Genomic DNA, 17,488 nt, shown 5'->3' on the forward strand with positions numbered 1-17,488 from the left:
ATGTATTCAGTGACAGAGGAAAGGTGAATGGAGTGAAACAGGGAGAAAGTGAGTGAGAGAGTGAGGCAGATGAAAGAGTAGAATAAGAGTAGCTGTTCATCAGGCTCCACGAGCAAATCATTCTGATTTCACTCTGCTATTTGCCTCCTTTTAAAAAGCTATCGCCTCAGGCTAAGACTTCCTCTGCACTTGTTGGCTCAGAACGAATGTGTGTATACATGTATGTGTGCTTCATCTTTTGCATGTGAGTGTGTGAATGACTGCCTTTGTACAGGCACAATATTCTGTATTCTGTTACACACATGCTGAGGGGCAGCAGGGGATAAATAGGGCTAATCTGGGTTCATTATAAAGACGACTGCACAGTGAACAACACACTTCACACTCCACTGAAAACCCAGTTGTAATGTGACATTTTTGTTGTCTCTTTCTTCCTCTAAGATTCTCTCCATCAATCATTCTCTAAATACCTCTTTGGTCTGCTTGATAATATCGATTTTCCTTTTTTCTCTCACACTTTTTTCTCCATCTTTGCTTCTTCTCGTCAATTTCAGTTTTAAGTACGTCTGAGTTGCCAGAAAGAAGGGGAATAAATCTAATAAAAGAGCAATATGTCTGGTGACAGCTAACAGGAGGGGATATAAAGTCTGCCTTTTTGAAAGTTTCAAGTGTTTAATTACCCAGAATTTGAATCTTAACAGATGTCCGCATTCATTCAGCTACAGGCATCTGCAGACAAGGGCTAATATTCAGGCATCATCAGTATGTCGGCTCAGAGATGCAAAGCCAGCCCATTATTTCCACTTTGCTAAAAGTGGTCTGGTGAGGCTCGAGCCATTTGCAAGTGTTCCTTCAATAGGCTGTGACATTTTACTACTTTACTTGGACACCAACCTCAAACTTTCCTTCACCTAGGTGGATAGCAGTACACCCTGGGCTCTCATAAGTCTTAGCTACAGAAAAGATCAATGACAGCCCTATCAAAAAACTTCTTAAAAAAGGAAGCTTTGACAATGTCCCAGATTTGTTTCTTGATACATTTCAGGCTAAAAGTAGGCCCGACTGCAGAATTATGTTTTATTGTGTATCTTAAATAACCGCTCACAAGATTCAGAAGTTTAAAGAGCACCGTCTAAACCTGCTCTATGAAACAAATTCCCTGAGATAACTTCTGTTGTGATAAATAAATTTGAATTGACTTAAAGGGGTTATGAGTTACAGTAAATCGTCATCTACAATCGACTAATTGTAATAAATGAATTTTGCCTTGAAAGTGGGAGCAGCTACACAGTAACGCTAAATGTTATCCTATGGTGTTGCTCATTTCCCCCAAAGGCTAACTGTGCATTATCACTTGCATGTCTGGTTAGAGATGTATTGATTTTTTCATGTGTAGCTGAAATATTTTAATCTTCCAGTAACAACATATAGAGGCTTTTCAGTTTTCTTTCTCATTATCTTTCTTTTCTCTCTCTCTGTCTTTCTCTCATCTCCCATGGGAACTGGGGACCCACTTGTCTCCCACAGTGTTTCAGTTGCTGGAACAACATGGCTTATAACCAGCCTTATTAAAACACTCAGAGAGAGCGAGAGAGAGTTTTGTCCTCCTTCTGGCTCTACTCAGAGCTACTCCAAACAACCACAGGCCCAAAACAAAGCCAAGGCCCTAATCTCCTTAATGCAATGCTGACTGGCAACTCCAAGATTATACAGGAACTCACAAACCCTCCAACTGTGCTCAGATGCCACATTCTGCACTGTCAACGGTGAATTTTATATGACAAACAAAAATCTTAGGAATTTTAGGCATGTGGCGGGTCCTCAGGTTTACAAAGAGGAACAAAAAAATTCCTTACTATGGTGTTTATGTCTATTCCATTTCAACAACATAATCAATGTAGTTAAAATATCTAAAAAATGTTTTTTTTAATTGTCTCCTTTGTAAAGAAACAATCTGGTTTTCAACCACAGTTGCACTCACTGAGGAGAAATCATTACCACCATCCAGAGCAATAAATCTGTGAGTTCATTCTGCTATATTCCTGCTAGGGGACCCACTAATTGTCCTGTCTTTAATCACCAGAATAACAAGCAACCAGTGGAGAGGAGTATAACAATTTAACAAAAACAGTACAGAAGCTAAATAGTAGTAATATGTGTCTTGTCATGTGAAATGGCTGAGTGCAGTCAGAGAGCAGAGATGTGTGGAACGAAATGCAGACTCAGGCGAGGAGGATACAGTTCAAATGAGGATTTATTAACACCAAAATGCAGGCTTGTGCTGGGAGCTCAGCAGCAGTTGTCCAAACAGAAAATACTCCAAAACCAAACATAATCCAACGGGAGAAATCCAAAAACTAGAACAAGATACGAACTAAGGGCAAAATCCAAAAAGGCGTAGGGACAAGACGGTACATTCAACATACAATGCAGACAATACAAGGACGTGACAAAGACTGAAGACAAGAGCAGGCATATATACACATACACATACACACACACACACACACACACACACACACACACACACACACACACACACACACACACACACACACACACACACACACACACACACACACACACACACACACACACACACACACACACACACACACACACACACACACACACGAGGGGGATCAGGACTAATGAGACACAGGCAAGCAGAGAGACAGCAGGGGAAAACAGACAGACACCAATAAGGCCATAGGGAAAACTAATAATAACCAGGAAGAAACAGAGAATAAGTGACTGAACCAGAACATAAGCAGACAGATCAGTGATATACCAAAACTACAACAGGGGAAACAGACTGGAGAAAACACTAAGACATGAACTGAGACACAGAACTAACGAACGATACACGATAAGAGACAAGACCGTTACTTAAAGCGAATTAACAAAATAAACTAGACTACCAAACTCCAAACCATGACAATGTCAAATAAACACAGGAAAAACAACAGCACAAAACCTAACATGTCTAAGGTCAGTTAAAGTCCTCTTCCGGAGTTGCTGTGTAAACTCATAATTGTTATGTTATTTTGCTAGCTCAGCTCAACCGTAGATAACTATTAATTTAGTGAGTAAACTCCACTCACATTTCATTTACATCGTAACATGGAGCAATGAGGCAAAGGTTTCAGAGGGGAACTGAAACTCTATGCTAGATAGTTCACCAAATACTATCTGTCTAGGCTAGGCTAGCCACCAAAAAGGAGACAATAACTAAGCCTGACATTATTGTGCTTAAATTCTTTAAAGGTGCAGTGTGTAATATTTAGGAGGATCTATTGACAGAAAGGCACTATAATATCCACATGTTTTCAGTGGTGTATAAAGACCTTAAATGATGAACCATTATGTTTCTCTTACCTTAGAATGAGCCATTTCTATCTGCATACACCGCAGGTCCCTTTAGATGGAGGTTGCCATGTTGCGCTGCCATGTTTCTACAGTAGCCTAAATGGACAAAGTGCTCTAGCGCGTTTCATCACTATGTTGAATACGTATGAAGAAGCGGGGAGTGGCAGTGCATTCACGTGGTGTCAGACTAATCAGAATGTCTTTTTCCTCAAATATTTATTGCAAAAGAAAAATGAAGTGTACATGGGACCTCAAGAAGTATACAGAACTTTGATATTTTGCAAACATGTAATTTGTAATATGTTTATAATGGTTAGTTTGCTGTCCATGTATAGTGAACTAGATTTCTGTGTTGTTTATATGCTCTGATAATGCTAATCCAACACATCTTTGTAGTAGCGTCCACGCTGAATCCACATTTCGAACTAAGAGCACAAGAATACACACTGAAGTCGAAAGAACTTGGGAAATGGCACCATCAGAAGTGCACGTGAATACACTGTGAGCCGCTGGTTGCAATTCTCAGCCCTCACCACTAGATGCCACTAAAACTTACACACTGAACCTTTAATTCACTGATACATGTACAAAACCTTCATCAGACTGCTGTTTGTGGATTTCAGCTCAGCTTTCAACACAATCTCCATGAAAATGATCAGCAAACTCAGCACTCTGGGGTTAAATACAACACTCAGCAACTGGATACTGGACTTCCTCACAAACAGACCCAGACACAAACTGGCATGGGATGTGCACGACATGTCACAGAAGAAAATGCACAGGTGTAAATAGTAAAATGAATGATGGCTAAATTCCATTCCATGTTTAAGCTTAAGGGTCCTGGTAGGGTCCTTGTGCATGCTGGCTCACTGTCACGCTAGTGTCATACTGCTTAGCTCTATCTGTGCATGACAGCTACCTCGCTGAACTGCTGTGGCTCGCACACGTGGCATCCACACTGACAGAGCTGCTGCTGCAGTGCTACTACTGCCAGCCCTATCTTTCTTCATTGAATTTGCCTTGGATAAATACAATAAAAGATTTGTTCACAAATAAAGGAAATCTGTTGACAGAAAGAGGGTTTTAAATGTGAAACAGATACAGGAGTTGTTGTTTTCTATTTTTTCATGTCTGTGATATTTTCTAACAGATTAAGACATTGAAATTGTAGTGAAAGGTGTAATGTTGCCAGATGACTATTAACAGATCATTTTCACGGTCTATGTTTGCTGAGAACTGCTCGTGTCACATGGGAAATAAGAAGGCAAGAGGCCAACTATCTAGATGAAGCGTTGCTGCGGCAGCGCATGAGCTACACTGCTCACACAGGCTGTGCAGCTGCTCTAACCAGTTAACATGAAAAGTAAAGAGTTTCTGCGACACACACGCTGCTCACACAGGCAGTGTGGCTCTAGCATCACATTGTTGTGGCTTACTTGAATAAAATGGAGCCATCATTTTTCTAATATTTCAAGTTAAAATGTGAAAAGTGCTTATATAGCTCTGATTCTCCTGTTTTGTTACAGGTGCTTGGGCTAGACAAGGTCAAGCTTAATCAATTTAAAAAACACCTTTAAAATTGTACTCCTCTGATGTAGTAGCATAGTGTTACATTTACACAAGTACACAGTATAACAGTTAACTCATAGCCACATCACATGTTCCTCCACAGTTCACTAGTTTGCATTTTTCCATAACATTTAATTTACCACTTAAAAAGGTTGATTGTGACATGTCTCTGGGCCAACCGTTCAACACCACGTGAACGTGTTTAATTAGCTGATGATGTCCATGTGTCCAGACTGGACAGAAGCCAGTGGATGAGACAGAATGACCGAACACCGGCATGTTAATCTGATTAATGGACTTAGACTGCTCAGAATGGTGTGTGTGTGTCTCTTCAATCTTGTGGGTATCACAATGTGTGTGGGAAAAAGATTCGGGGATGTGGGTTGGTTAAGGATTGGGGGGCACATACAGAGTCTCGTCACAACATGATGTCATCAAACATTACCCATTTTTCGTCCGCCTAATGTTTAACCCAGGTTTTCACCAATGGTTATAGACAGGACTCCCTTGTAAAAGAGACTGGGACAATGGGACTTTCCTGTTTAAATAAAGGTTTATATATATTATATAAAATGCCAGGTGGAGGAGAAATGCACAGTAGGCCTATGGAAAAAATAGAAAAAAGCTTAGTGACCTGTTGTGATCGACTAGCACTAGCATGTCCCAGCTGGCTAGCGTATTCACGCTTTACTTCACATATTCACCTCACTAGATAGGACTATGAGTAGTAGTTGCATGGTAACTGTATTCTGCTCAACATATGATGTTTCAATACCATCAGACTTTGTAAGAACCTGTGAATTCCCATGTGACAGAGAGTTTTGATGCACTGGGAGCAAAACAAAATGGATATGACAGAGAAGAACAATGTGACAGGTGGAAAATGAGATGCAGTCTGAGGGGGGGATGAAATGTGACAAACTGGCATGGAAAAGAAAGCAAGTCATGGAGGAGTCATTACAGAAACTGTGTGTGCGTTCGCTGAGCAGAGAAAAACATGACAGACAGAGGAAATTGCTGTGTGATGGAGAGCAATGGAAGCAGACAGTCAGCAGGCAGCCACAGCAGGAAAGTTTACACCACTGATATGAAAAGGTAGACCAAAGAGACACACTATATTGAAAATGTTCCACTGCACAGTGAAAGGCTTCAGAAACATTCTATCAGTTCATCTTTCTGCTTTGTAGAGTGCAGATCTTAGTATAGTGGAGCTCAATGGCATTTCATTTGTGGTGCAATTGCTATAAATACACTATTTACACCAGCAACCACCATGCAAACAGAATTTGAAAAGAACTGATGGAAGTGAAGTCCTCATGGATGAGATGCAAATGCAAAGAAGCTCTTGCTATCTCCCTTATAGTTCAAAACTACTAGCTTGTGGAGATATGCAAGAAGGTAACTGATATGGAATACTCTGCATCCAATGCAAAACCGAGCAGAGGAACCTTGTGTTACTTAAACTTAAATGTCATGCTGCACACTGTTAGAAGATTTTTTGGATATAAAAAATCATAAGAACTTGTCCTATGAACATAGTTGACTTATTTTCACCTTTTTATTATGCACTAAAAAAATACTACCTCTGATATCACTGTTACTATTTTTTACTTCCTGTAACTGCTACTTCATCTGCACATTTTCTTCTTTGCATGATTGTACAACACTTTTGTTTTCTTCTTGCATAATTGTATTTTTCTTCGATTTATCCTATCACAACTTTCTGTTGCATCATTTAATTTTCCCCATGGGCATCATCAAATTATTATCATTTAATATAATTAAATATTTATATATTAAATAACATCTGTCCAGAAGCAGAAATCAATCAAATTAATTAATTTGATAATTATGTACACACCCATCTGCACAATCCATGTCTCAGCTTTTTTTTTTGGTCGTTGCTGGTAATGTTACTGATCCAGGAATTATAACTTACTGTTACAGTAATAATGAAACTGTTATGTCACTGTGAATACGAGCAACAGCGGAACTGAAAACTGACTCTGAAGTAGCCCCCTTTCACATTCACTTGAAATGTAAATGATCACAACTGGCACTTGGAATCACTTACTTATAATTTTATGGGAATACAAGAGGCCCTAATATTTTATACACTGCATTACTCTTTTGCCTCCAATTATAAACACGAAGGGAACCATTACAGAGTTTATATCTTTCTCAGTATCCTCAACTGACAAGAGTAACAATGGCAACAAGCAGCAGGGACATTATACAGTCCAACCACTGAAAGACAAACAGGGAAGGAACTCATCCTAGACACCATTAGCAAAAAACATCAATAACAGCATGACCTATTTACACAAGCTGTGTGTGTGTGTGTGTGTGTGTGTCATTAGTTCTTAATGTAAAAATACAGGTGTGCAGTGCATGTATGGCTGATGTAATGGTCTCCTTGTCAGTTCAAAGACAAAGTTGGATGCCTTTTGGAGGATCTGTCAATGATTGCTGACGCCCCCATCCCCCCATCCCACCTTTCACCTACTTCCCGGTTCAACTGAAAGAGCTTGTCAAGAGCCCATGACCTTCAACCTAATATCATTCCCATCCTGACAAGAAACATTTTAAATGAAGATTTCAGTTAAACATTTGGCTTTGGAAGTCTGTGAATTGTCTGTTGGTCATGTAATTCATACTGACTATACAGCCTGTTGGCAACATAGTGGAAATGATTCATTTTACATAATATTTTCTTCCTGAATCTACATAGGCCAGATTTCTATAAAGGTGTTTTTTGTTTGTACAGAAAATCCGTCGTCGCCAGAGGTTGGTCGACGCAGCTCTTAATATTCACACATTGTGGATGCTGCACAAAGGAACTAAATGTCACTTCCTCCACAAGTTTTACTTCCTGTTACCTGTAGGTGACGCAACGGCTATGACTCCTTATTTGTATGCAGATGTCCTCAGGCCGGCACTCTTACCAAATACTGAAATTTGGGGCAGATTGTACAATGTACAGTTTTTAGTTACAACACTTTCCTGTTTCATGGCAAATCCTGTGTCGCCACGGCAATGGTGTTGAAAACAAGCTTCACAATATATCATACATCATCACGTTCTTAAGGCTTTTTGGCCCAAATTTGAGGTTGATGTGTTCAACCTGCTAGGAGTAGTACATGACAGCATAAAATATGTGATTTCCTGCCAATGTCTTTGGATAGCACTACAAAAATTTCTTCTCTCAGAGTACGAAGCCTGTAGAGGACAGTTTTGCATGTTTATGGCTTTTTGGTCCACCTGCAACAGATGATTGTGATGATCATTGATTCATCATGCAGTTTTACTATTAAACCAAAAATACCACGCGCTCCATGCAATAAACTGTCTGCCTACAGTTGGTCCAGTTGAGTCAATAAATGTAGACCTTGCATTCTCAAAGTGTGTTGTCACCATAGTTACAGCACATCAAACTTTAGTAGTGTTGACAATGATGGTGAATCATCTGCAACTTTTTTTGATAATCTCCACATAAGGATATGCTGCTTATGTAATAGAAAACTTCGGACAAAACAAGCAATGTAAAGACGGCACCTTAAATTTTAGGAAATTGTGATTTAACTAACTAAAAAAATGAATTGTTGGTTACAGTCCTATATATTTTTTGTGTACTCACTAATCACATGACACACTGCCAATAGTAGGCTACAAAAACACAATATTTTCATAATTATTGTCACATTGTCACTATATCATCAAACATTACCATGATCATGCATAAATCCAATGCATCACTATAAAACATGTTGTAATGAGTTTGAGTTTGGCTCTCAGACTGCTGCTTCCATAAACTTTCAAACAGCAAATCTCTTGTCTGGCACAGGTCACAGATCGGTAGATCGTTATCACCGCACCTGTGGCAGATGAAACTACGATCACAAAAATGAAACACATAAATGTTCCTGCTGTTTTTAGAAACAATCTCTAACTCTAAAACATATTCGTCCTTCCAAACAGTGCAGCGTTTTAGAGAGGCAGTTATGATGAATGACGATGAGTTATGATGATTTTAAAAGCATCGACAGTACTATGCTAAGAGCTTCTCATTTCTATTCCCTATTCACACCAATGGCCAAACCGACTTTTTAACTTAAATCCATATAATGCTATAAGCTCTTGGCTAAGCTGCATTTACAGAGCCCCACTGTGTCACATTGGGTTAAATTACTAATCTGACTGCTGCAGTGATTGGGTTGCTGTGAATCTGGAGGCTGCATCCATCCAGACTCACAGATAACTATTTCATTGTGAAATATCACAGTGCAGGGGCAGTTTGTGTTAAAACAAGAGGTGTGCACATCAGATGATTTTGTTTTTGGTAGAGTGTAGGCTGTAAAATAGACAAGAGGCTGGAGTGTCTCGTTTTGTGACACTTGTTCAGCAGTTTTAATCTCTGATAACATTATCTGTATAACTGATTTTGTATTTATATATATATATATATATATATATATATATATATATAGGTGGCAGTGTGTTCAGGAGATACTGATTTCACTCAGACCTACCAATGATTATACTCTGATAACAAGAAACACACAAACAACAGCATATTAAGACCACTAAAAGAGTTTTGGGATGTACTAGTGAGGATGTGTTTTACTGAATAGCTTATTTTTTGTCAGCCTGTAAAACTTGTAATAAACCCACATCACCCAGCTTTTAGAAGCGGTCGGCTCAGCTAAAAGAATTTCATTAATCTGTCTTCCAGTCAAGAATTTAAGTGTCGTGTTAAAGTCTAAATGCAGATTCTGAAGCTTTTTCACCTTGGTGTGTTCACTTTCATTTTTTTGTTTGGAATGGCTGAATGCTTATATTACGCACAAAAGATCTCCTCTCAGCAGCATCAATCCATAAATATTTGTGTCAGCTATTAAAAGCACACATTGTTGGACGGATATCACAATACAAAGCATTTCATGGACTTTCAATCCCTCTCTGTACCATAACTGCCTGCATTTTTAGCAATTGTCACTGGTTGACCTCTAGTGAGAAAGCTCTTATATAAGCCACACAAAGCCTCGGCTATAAAACAGCTACAACGCAGAGAGATCGGCAGCTATTTTAAGCCTGCAGTGATTCAGCTTTTTACTTCCAAAAAACATGATTTGCATCAGAAAAATAACGCTGCAGATGGTATGGTATGCCAATGAAATTGCCTTTATTTAGTATTTAGTTTATTGATATTTTTGGCAGAAAGAGTAGGAAACATTTTTAGAGTTGGATATGTTAATGTAGGACTATAGGCATGGGTCTGGGAAAGGGCTTCTGTGTGACCACAGAGAAACCTCAGGCCTCAGTGGCATTGTGGGCAATTATTAGGTAAAATGTTTGTGGCACGTCCTGTGAAGAATCACTCACATTTGCATTTTAACAAGAGCTGCTAGAGTGCATCAGGCAGAGAAGTTCAATCCAACCGCAAAAGCAACATCCCAAGATTTGCTACCCACATACACAGATTTCTACACACAGATATAAAAAGCACCTGCCTGTACAAATACAGAATAATCAATGATGACGATAGAATAAACACACACATACAGTACACACAGTATTGTAAACTATGAGCCTCTGTTTATGGAGCAATTGTACAGCAGAAGCACAGACATGGCGTCGGTTAATGAGTCACTGCTCTACTGAGATGTTTAAGCCTCCTGTGTGTGTGTGTGTGTGTTTGAGAGAGACATCAGTAATATCTTGACTACAGATGTTTTGTGGGCCTTCCTGTTTCTGTCATATCTCTTTCCTTCTGTGCTCTCACACTGCGTACAGCTATGTAGTTTATAACGGGCTTAGGTGTGACATCTGTGTTGTGTTTCATGCACTGCCACAGCCACTTAAAGGACTTAAAACGGCTGAGAGTGCGTAGCAAGAGGGCCGCCAACAGCAGACGGTGGGAAAGGCCACTTTCAAACTAGCAAGAGGTGGGTTGTTTTATAAACTGGGACCATCAATCATCTAGTTGTGTTGTTTGATGTCTTTTTGGCCAGCAGAACATGTTTCCATTTACACTCTTTCACACACCAGAATGCGTGATGAGTCAGGATCTCAGGCCTTTTGCAAATTAGCTAAAATGCTGTTCATTAGGATTAAGGATATAATTCAAAACAACCTCAAAACACAACCGGGTTTATGGGTATGAGGAAACAGATGTTGACATTTCCTCCTGCTTGAAAAGGTGGGTTTTTCAAATTAAAATGAGGAAACTACAGTTTGTACTGATGCTTATATTCATCTTCCTTCCTTTTTTGTTCCTTATGGTCTATTCTAGGTATACACATAAACAGTTCAGTGACACTGTTTTCCATGATGATACCTATGACTGTGTGTAAGGCTGAAATCTGTAACTTTCTACATTCTACAGAGAGTATCTCCAGCCCCAGTAATATTAAAGAGGTGGTATTATGCTCATTTTCAGGTTCAAAATCGTATTTAGGGTTGGTACCAGAACAGGTTTACATAGGTTCATTTTCAAAAAACACCATATTTTTTTTCATACTGCACATTGTGACAGTTCATCATTTCACCCTGTGTTGAACGCTTCGTTTTAGCTATAGAGTGATACGTCTTGTCTCTAAATGATCTTTGGGATCTGTTAGGAGTTGCACATGCGCAGTTTCTAGTAAAGGACTACTAGCCAATCAGAAGCAGAGAGCGGGCCAATGAGAAGCCTGTAAACAGCTTCATACATGTTGCCGACCAGCTTGGCAACATAGACTGGAGCAAGAGTTTGAGAGTGGTGAGTTATTAATCTGTAGCAAAAATCTTTCATCCATATAGTTATAACTGAGCTCTGTCTCTCCATCACAGTAACAACTTTATGTCCACTGACTGCCTGGAGGGTAGCTAGTGTCTGGAAGGGACAGGAGAGGTGTGTGCTGCAGCTCACTGTTTTTCCACCTGTGTTTCTGAGGGCGTGTCGGACTAGCCGCTTGGTTATGAGGTGCATTTAGCTTTCATCCCTGTGACGATCACGGGGATGAAAGGGAAGCGGCTGGCATACAAAAGTGCTGTTTTCAAGCAGTTCAGAGCAGAGTTTTCTGTGGGAGATGGGAACTCCCTTTGGGCCTTTTCACTTTGCAAACCTATTACATGCACAAAAAAGGTATCTAACTCAATTAGAATAAGGAGAGGGACAAAGCCAAAAAGCATAATACCATCTCCTTAAGTTTTAACATGATTAGTGGGTTGAACAAGTAACTGTTCCTGGGTCTGTTTTTTTTAAATGGGGTCATGACCCAGAATAAGTAACTAGTGCATCTGGTAGTCACCACTAGAGATTAACATAATTATGATGCTTTTAATGTGCTTGGGTCACAGAACGAGACTAAACTGTCCATATTTGCTACAGACGACTACAGATTGATTTTCTTTTCTTTTCTTACTAATGCCATTTTGGCCTAAGATGTTTTTGTGTTGGACAGTTAAGAAGTAAACTGATTACTTTAAAACGGGGTCAGACCAGGACCTTAATATGGCTTACAATATGTGGATGATGTATTGTTTTAAGCATGGCCCTATTTGCCCTTCTGCTGAATTACTGAGTTACAGCTCAGTCCACAATGTAGCTAGCCTATGTAGGTGTTGCTACTCATAATGTAACTCATGTGAGGATTACAGTAACTAAATGTTTAAAATAACACATTTTCTATTGATTTTACTGTGACAGCATATGGAAGAGGAGGAGTGGTCATTGGAGTGTTGTTTGACCAGTCACAGAGCTGACATGACTCCTTGAAAAGGAAACCTCAGTGAACTCAGATGAGTGTGGATTCTCGGTGTTGGTAAAAAGGTACATTTGTTCAGACCAGGCAGGGTTAGAGACCATATACCCAACTGTGCACTTTCAAAGATGAACTAGTAGCCTAACTATAATCAAAGATTAACATGCAGGACCTCAGAAGGAAGTCCTCACGTGACTCCAGAACAGGACTGAACACAACCATGTGAATAAGATCACTTTCCTCAAAACCGCGAGATAATTATTTAAACAACTCTTAAAATGAACCCAACGCTTTACTCCATCTCACACACATAGCCTTACTGTTTACATAGGTTATACTGAAGCATACGACAGTGAAACAGAGACGCACTTCCCGCTAGTTTTAAATTCAGTCTCCACTGACCTTGGCGGCCCGTCAGGCTCCCAGTAGCGGCAGAACAGGTGCAGTCCGTCGGCGTTGACTATGTGTTGTAGGTCGGCGTAGGGGACTCCCTGCGGGCTCCGCCGCTCAGCAGCTCCTGGCTCAGGCATGGAGGGTTCTGCAACAGAGACATTGAGCAGCGATAACACGTCGCTGCCGTAGAGGTAGCAGCTGAAACCGGCGACGAGCAGGCAGGAGGCGGCCGTCACGGCGTTCATTGTTTATTGTTGTTGTTTATCTTGGTGCGTGTGTTAGGCATGCATCGGAGAAGACACGGTTTGTAGGTTAGGATATGCCGGTTCTAATCCTGAGCTGCACACACACATACACCGAGCAATGTTGTCAGTGTTACGTCACGAGACCATATGCTCTGCTTTCCACTCTCTCTCACTCTCTCTCTCTCTCTCTCAGCCCCTCGCCCGGCGCTCTCTCTCTCTCTCTCTCTCTCTCTCTCTCTCTCTCTAATTCAAATTGACAAATCATAAAAAATAAAGAATATGATGACCCATCAACAAAGAACAGTCTACAGCCTAACAAAGTCAGATATAGTCTGGATTAGGCTATATTATAAGAGAACAATAAAAGGGATCACATAGCCAAGGATTTAATTTGAATTAGGCTATAGTTTATTTTATTTACTTATTTTTTTTTTCCAATTTCACAAGTTGTTTAGCTCAATGTTTAAAAACATTACAGGTCTAAATAAATACTTTTCTTTCTCACACTGTGCGTTTTGGTCCCGCGCGCGCACACACCTGTCGGCTGTTCTTACTGAGCTGATCTACAATCACAGCATTAAATTGAAAAAAGTACATATTTTTCTTTCTCTTAACTTCTGCCAAACCCTGCACAGCTGCACACGCACAAATAATCTTTGTAAAGACTATAGCCTACTTCTCATTTTCCTGCAGCTCTGAAGCACACTCCCCCTTCACCCACTCTCTTTACTATCTCTCGCATTACACCTGAAGCTTCCTTAGCATCAGGTCGAGTTGGACACAGTATGCTGTATCTAAATGTAGGCTAGTGTTAATAGTATGTGCAGCATTACAATGAACGTGGCAAGCTGTGTACGGACTCACGCACCGCTGGATGTAAAAATAGCCCATGTGTGATATTTTCCGAGGAGATCAGGTGTCGTCTTTCAGGTTTAGTGACCTGATAGGCTGTAACTCGTTATATATTCTGTATTTAGGTTATAACCAGTGATAATTAGTCAATTAAAAGAAGATTAGCTGTGCGGCTGCCTGTTGGTGAGCAATATGTCAACGCTTTGATTCATGCGTCTTGCTTGAAACATCGACGTGATGGCATTTATATTTTCTACTGTGGATAGGCCTATCTGTAGCAACCCGGACATCTAAGTGCAGGTACTGTTGTTTTTGACTGATTTTTACCTTCAACAACAGTCGACATTTCTGCTTGATGGCCAATTACCTATGCGGAAATGTGCTTCATTTCAGCTGCTTATGGCAGGATCATAACAGAATACATAAAGTCTACATTACACATGTGGAAATAATCGTTATCACTAAACTTGTAGCTATACATATGAGTGGGTCATTGTTGGAAACTGCTCCAATGACATGCGTGCGCAAAGACACCCTTTTGTTTTCATCTCTGCTGCAATCAACCGTTTCCACCTTCACGCACATGGGAAAGACTCATAAGCGCACAGCAGAATGCTTATTGGCTGCACGCTTCCAGAAAAAGAGCAGACATTTGCTATGCAAGTGGCTCTGCTTAAGCTGACTTTACAGTCTTGAAAATAATAGATTCATCTGCTTTTTTGACTGCTGATCTATCTGGTCTATCGATGCCATTGCCGGAATAATGGAAACCCCGCTTTAACATCGATATTTAGGTCTGCGGGTTTTATATGAAAAGGATGAATGGGGGAAGTAGGTAAAGATGCCGCATGTACGAACACCACCGCACAACTACAAGCAACACTGGTTAAACGCTAAAGGTAGTGGAGGAGTGGCCATAACAAGGTCAAAACTGAGTCCCGCAGACGCACTGTTTAGTAGGCTATCTATTTGTGCCAAAATATCATAAGAATATTACAGAGACGGAACCAACCTGTGCAAGAGCGTCTGCAATGAAGTTTCAGCTTCTTCTCGGACTCACCAATCCGGTCTCCCCCCTTCTCTTTCTGTGTATGTATGTTTCTGCTTCTCTCGCTCTCTCTCTCTCTCTCCTTCCCTCTTCTCCGGTGCTCTACTCTCGCCACCCGCCAAGAGAAGAATGCAGTCAGCGAGGGTTGGGGAGAAACTATTATAAGTATTCACACAACACACTCTCACACACTCTCTCTCTCGCTCACACACACACACACACACACACCCTCTCTCTCCCTCTCTCTCTCTCTCTCACCACACACTCACACCCAGATACATCTCTTCTTCTGTTTTGTCTCATTTACTGTAAGAACTCACCATGGTTGAGTCCACATGGTTCACATTTAGCGCATACCAGACCCACAGATGTTCATCAATAATATCATGTGTGCCTTCCACCAGATGTGAGAATATTGGTCATTTGTTCCAAAACAACCAGTATTCTCTGATATAGTCCTGTTGGTAAGTCACTGTTTACCTTATAAAAATGATTAACATGACTGCTTTGTGAACTGCCACCTCTGTTCCTCTTTAGGAGCAGTTATTGGTTGGAGCAGTTATTATTTTCAGTGGAACAACACTGACATTAAATGACCATTTAATGTTGCTATGGTGAATGTGTTAGCATTTTATACACACAGCAAAGGCAGCAAATAAGAGGAAGATTGTAAGCACGTAAACATGGATGTAAATAAGTGTTTTATGATGGAGGAAATTTTTGAACACATTTGTTAGACGTCAAGGATATAATCAATGCGTTTTGGTGACAAACGCGGAATGTAAACAGAACTTGTTGTCAAGAAACTTCACAGGGCACCTTTAAGCTAGACTAGACTAGGCTTTAAACTATGGTGAGCTTGTTAGCAAACAGCTCCCTGTTTAAGCCAGATTCATACTTTCCATCTCTGCCTGTCTGCAAGCGTCTGCTTTGGTGTGTGTGACGTAAATGTTGTCATCCACCCATGTCCAAGAGGGTCAGTGTGCAGCCAAAAATTTGCAGATTGTGCATCCTTCAGATAATGGAGCAATGAAGTGAAAACAGTGATGAGTCTAAAGATGCAGCAATGCATCTCAGAGCTGAGGGGAAAGGCAGAGTTGGTGATCCTTCATGAATATAAAAATATTGATTAGTGCAGCTTTAAGGTCAGGAAAAGATCTATCTAGATGTCTGAATAACTGCCCATCTTGTTACTGATTGGTTGGGGCAAAATTACAACCCCTCCCAAACAGAAAAGCTAACATGATGTCAGACTGACGAATGGAGTGAAAGGAATTGGCTGTTCAGTCTCTATTGGTTTAACATATCACCTCGTTGCAGTGATGTAGAAGTGTTCTCCAGGATGTGGTCAGTACATGGTGGCATCCTTTTTGTGTGTAACAGGTACAATACTCTTGAAAGTATTGACCCAGGACTAAAAGTACATTTACATTTAGCTGATGCTTTTATCCAAAGCGACTTACAACTGCTATATATGTCAGAGGTCGCACGCCTGTGGAGCAACAAGGGGTTAAGTGTCTTGCTCAGGGCCACAATGGTGGATGGCTCACAGTGGGGAATTGAACCTGGGTCTCTCACACCAAAGGCATGCGTCTTATCCACTGCACCAACACACCCCATAAAAGGCATTTTAATTAAATAATTTACTGGAAAATGTTTTTGTTTTGTTATTGACTAAATATGATTCAGAGTGTTCTTGTTCCAATAAACAATGACTCATTATACCTGGTACAAATGAACAGGATTGTTGCAGTAGCAATCTTTTTGGTGAAACACTGGAAATGAATCTCTACCCACTTCTCTAGCTTCTTGTAGACACATGCTCACAAAAACACGACACTTTCTTTTCTCTAGAAATGAATCAAATGTCAGAGATGGAAGTGACCAACTGAAATCCATTTTTGTACCTGTGCCTATGTATGACTAAAACTGGAATGAGGTTCCTTTCCAAAACATGGTGAATTAGCAGTTTCATAAGTGACTCAAGGTTAAGTCAGTAAAACAAAATTATACGTGATGCATTGTATGTGGGAACTTATGTGATAATTAAAGGTTTGATTTCCACTGTGGAAGTTCTTCATGTTACATTATCTGTACTTGAACTACTATAACGAGCATCTGCAACATCTGGTAGAAGATGTGAAAATGTCTCTTTGATGCATCAGCCCATACTTCAGTTTCAGTTTTCAGTATTTGGTGATTTCCTGTCATAGTGTAACCAAATCAAAATGTCTTCCGTGAAAAATTTAAAAACCAAAACAGTCTGT

At 40.2% G+C, this 17,488-nt stretch overlaps 1 protein-coding gene across 2 annotated transcripts in view; it reads right to left on the minus strand.

Moving 5' to 3' along the window:
• Positions 1–15,560, minus strand: part of mgll (monoglyceride lipase) — a 55,222-nt gene extending 39,662 nt beyond the window's left edge. Inside the window, exons 1-3 of one of the 2 annotated variants that reach the window (XM_038723003.1) lie at positions 15,542–15,560; positions 15,186–15,323; positions 13,086–13,221 (exon numbers count right to left, since the gene is read on the minus strand). In XM_038723003.1, coding sequence (XP_038578931.1) covers positions 13,086–13,213 — 128 coding nt within the window. In that variant the 5' untranslated portion in view covers positions 13,214–13,221; positions 15,186–15,323; positions 15,542–15,560. Of the gene's footprint in view, positions 1–13,085; positions 13,464–15,185; positions 15,324–15,541 lie in introns of those variants that run through there. The other variant, XM_038723002.1, reaches the window with a different exon arrangement.
• Positions 15,561–17,488: the final 1,928 nt, after the last annotated feature.

The sequence above is a fragment of the Micropterus salmoides genome, unplaced genomic scaffold (genome assembly GCF_014851395.1).
Source record: "Micropterus salmoides isolate LMB-PRFRI ecotype aquatic unplaced genomic scaffold, ASM1485139v1 Ms_hic_scaffold_16, whole genome shotgun sequence".
Classification (NCBI taxonomy): domain Eukaryota; kingdom Metazoa; phylum Chordata; class Actinopteri; order Centrarchiformes; family Centrarchidae; genus Micropterus; species Micropterus salmoides.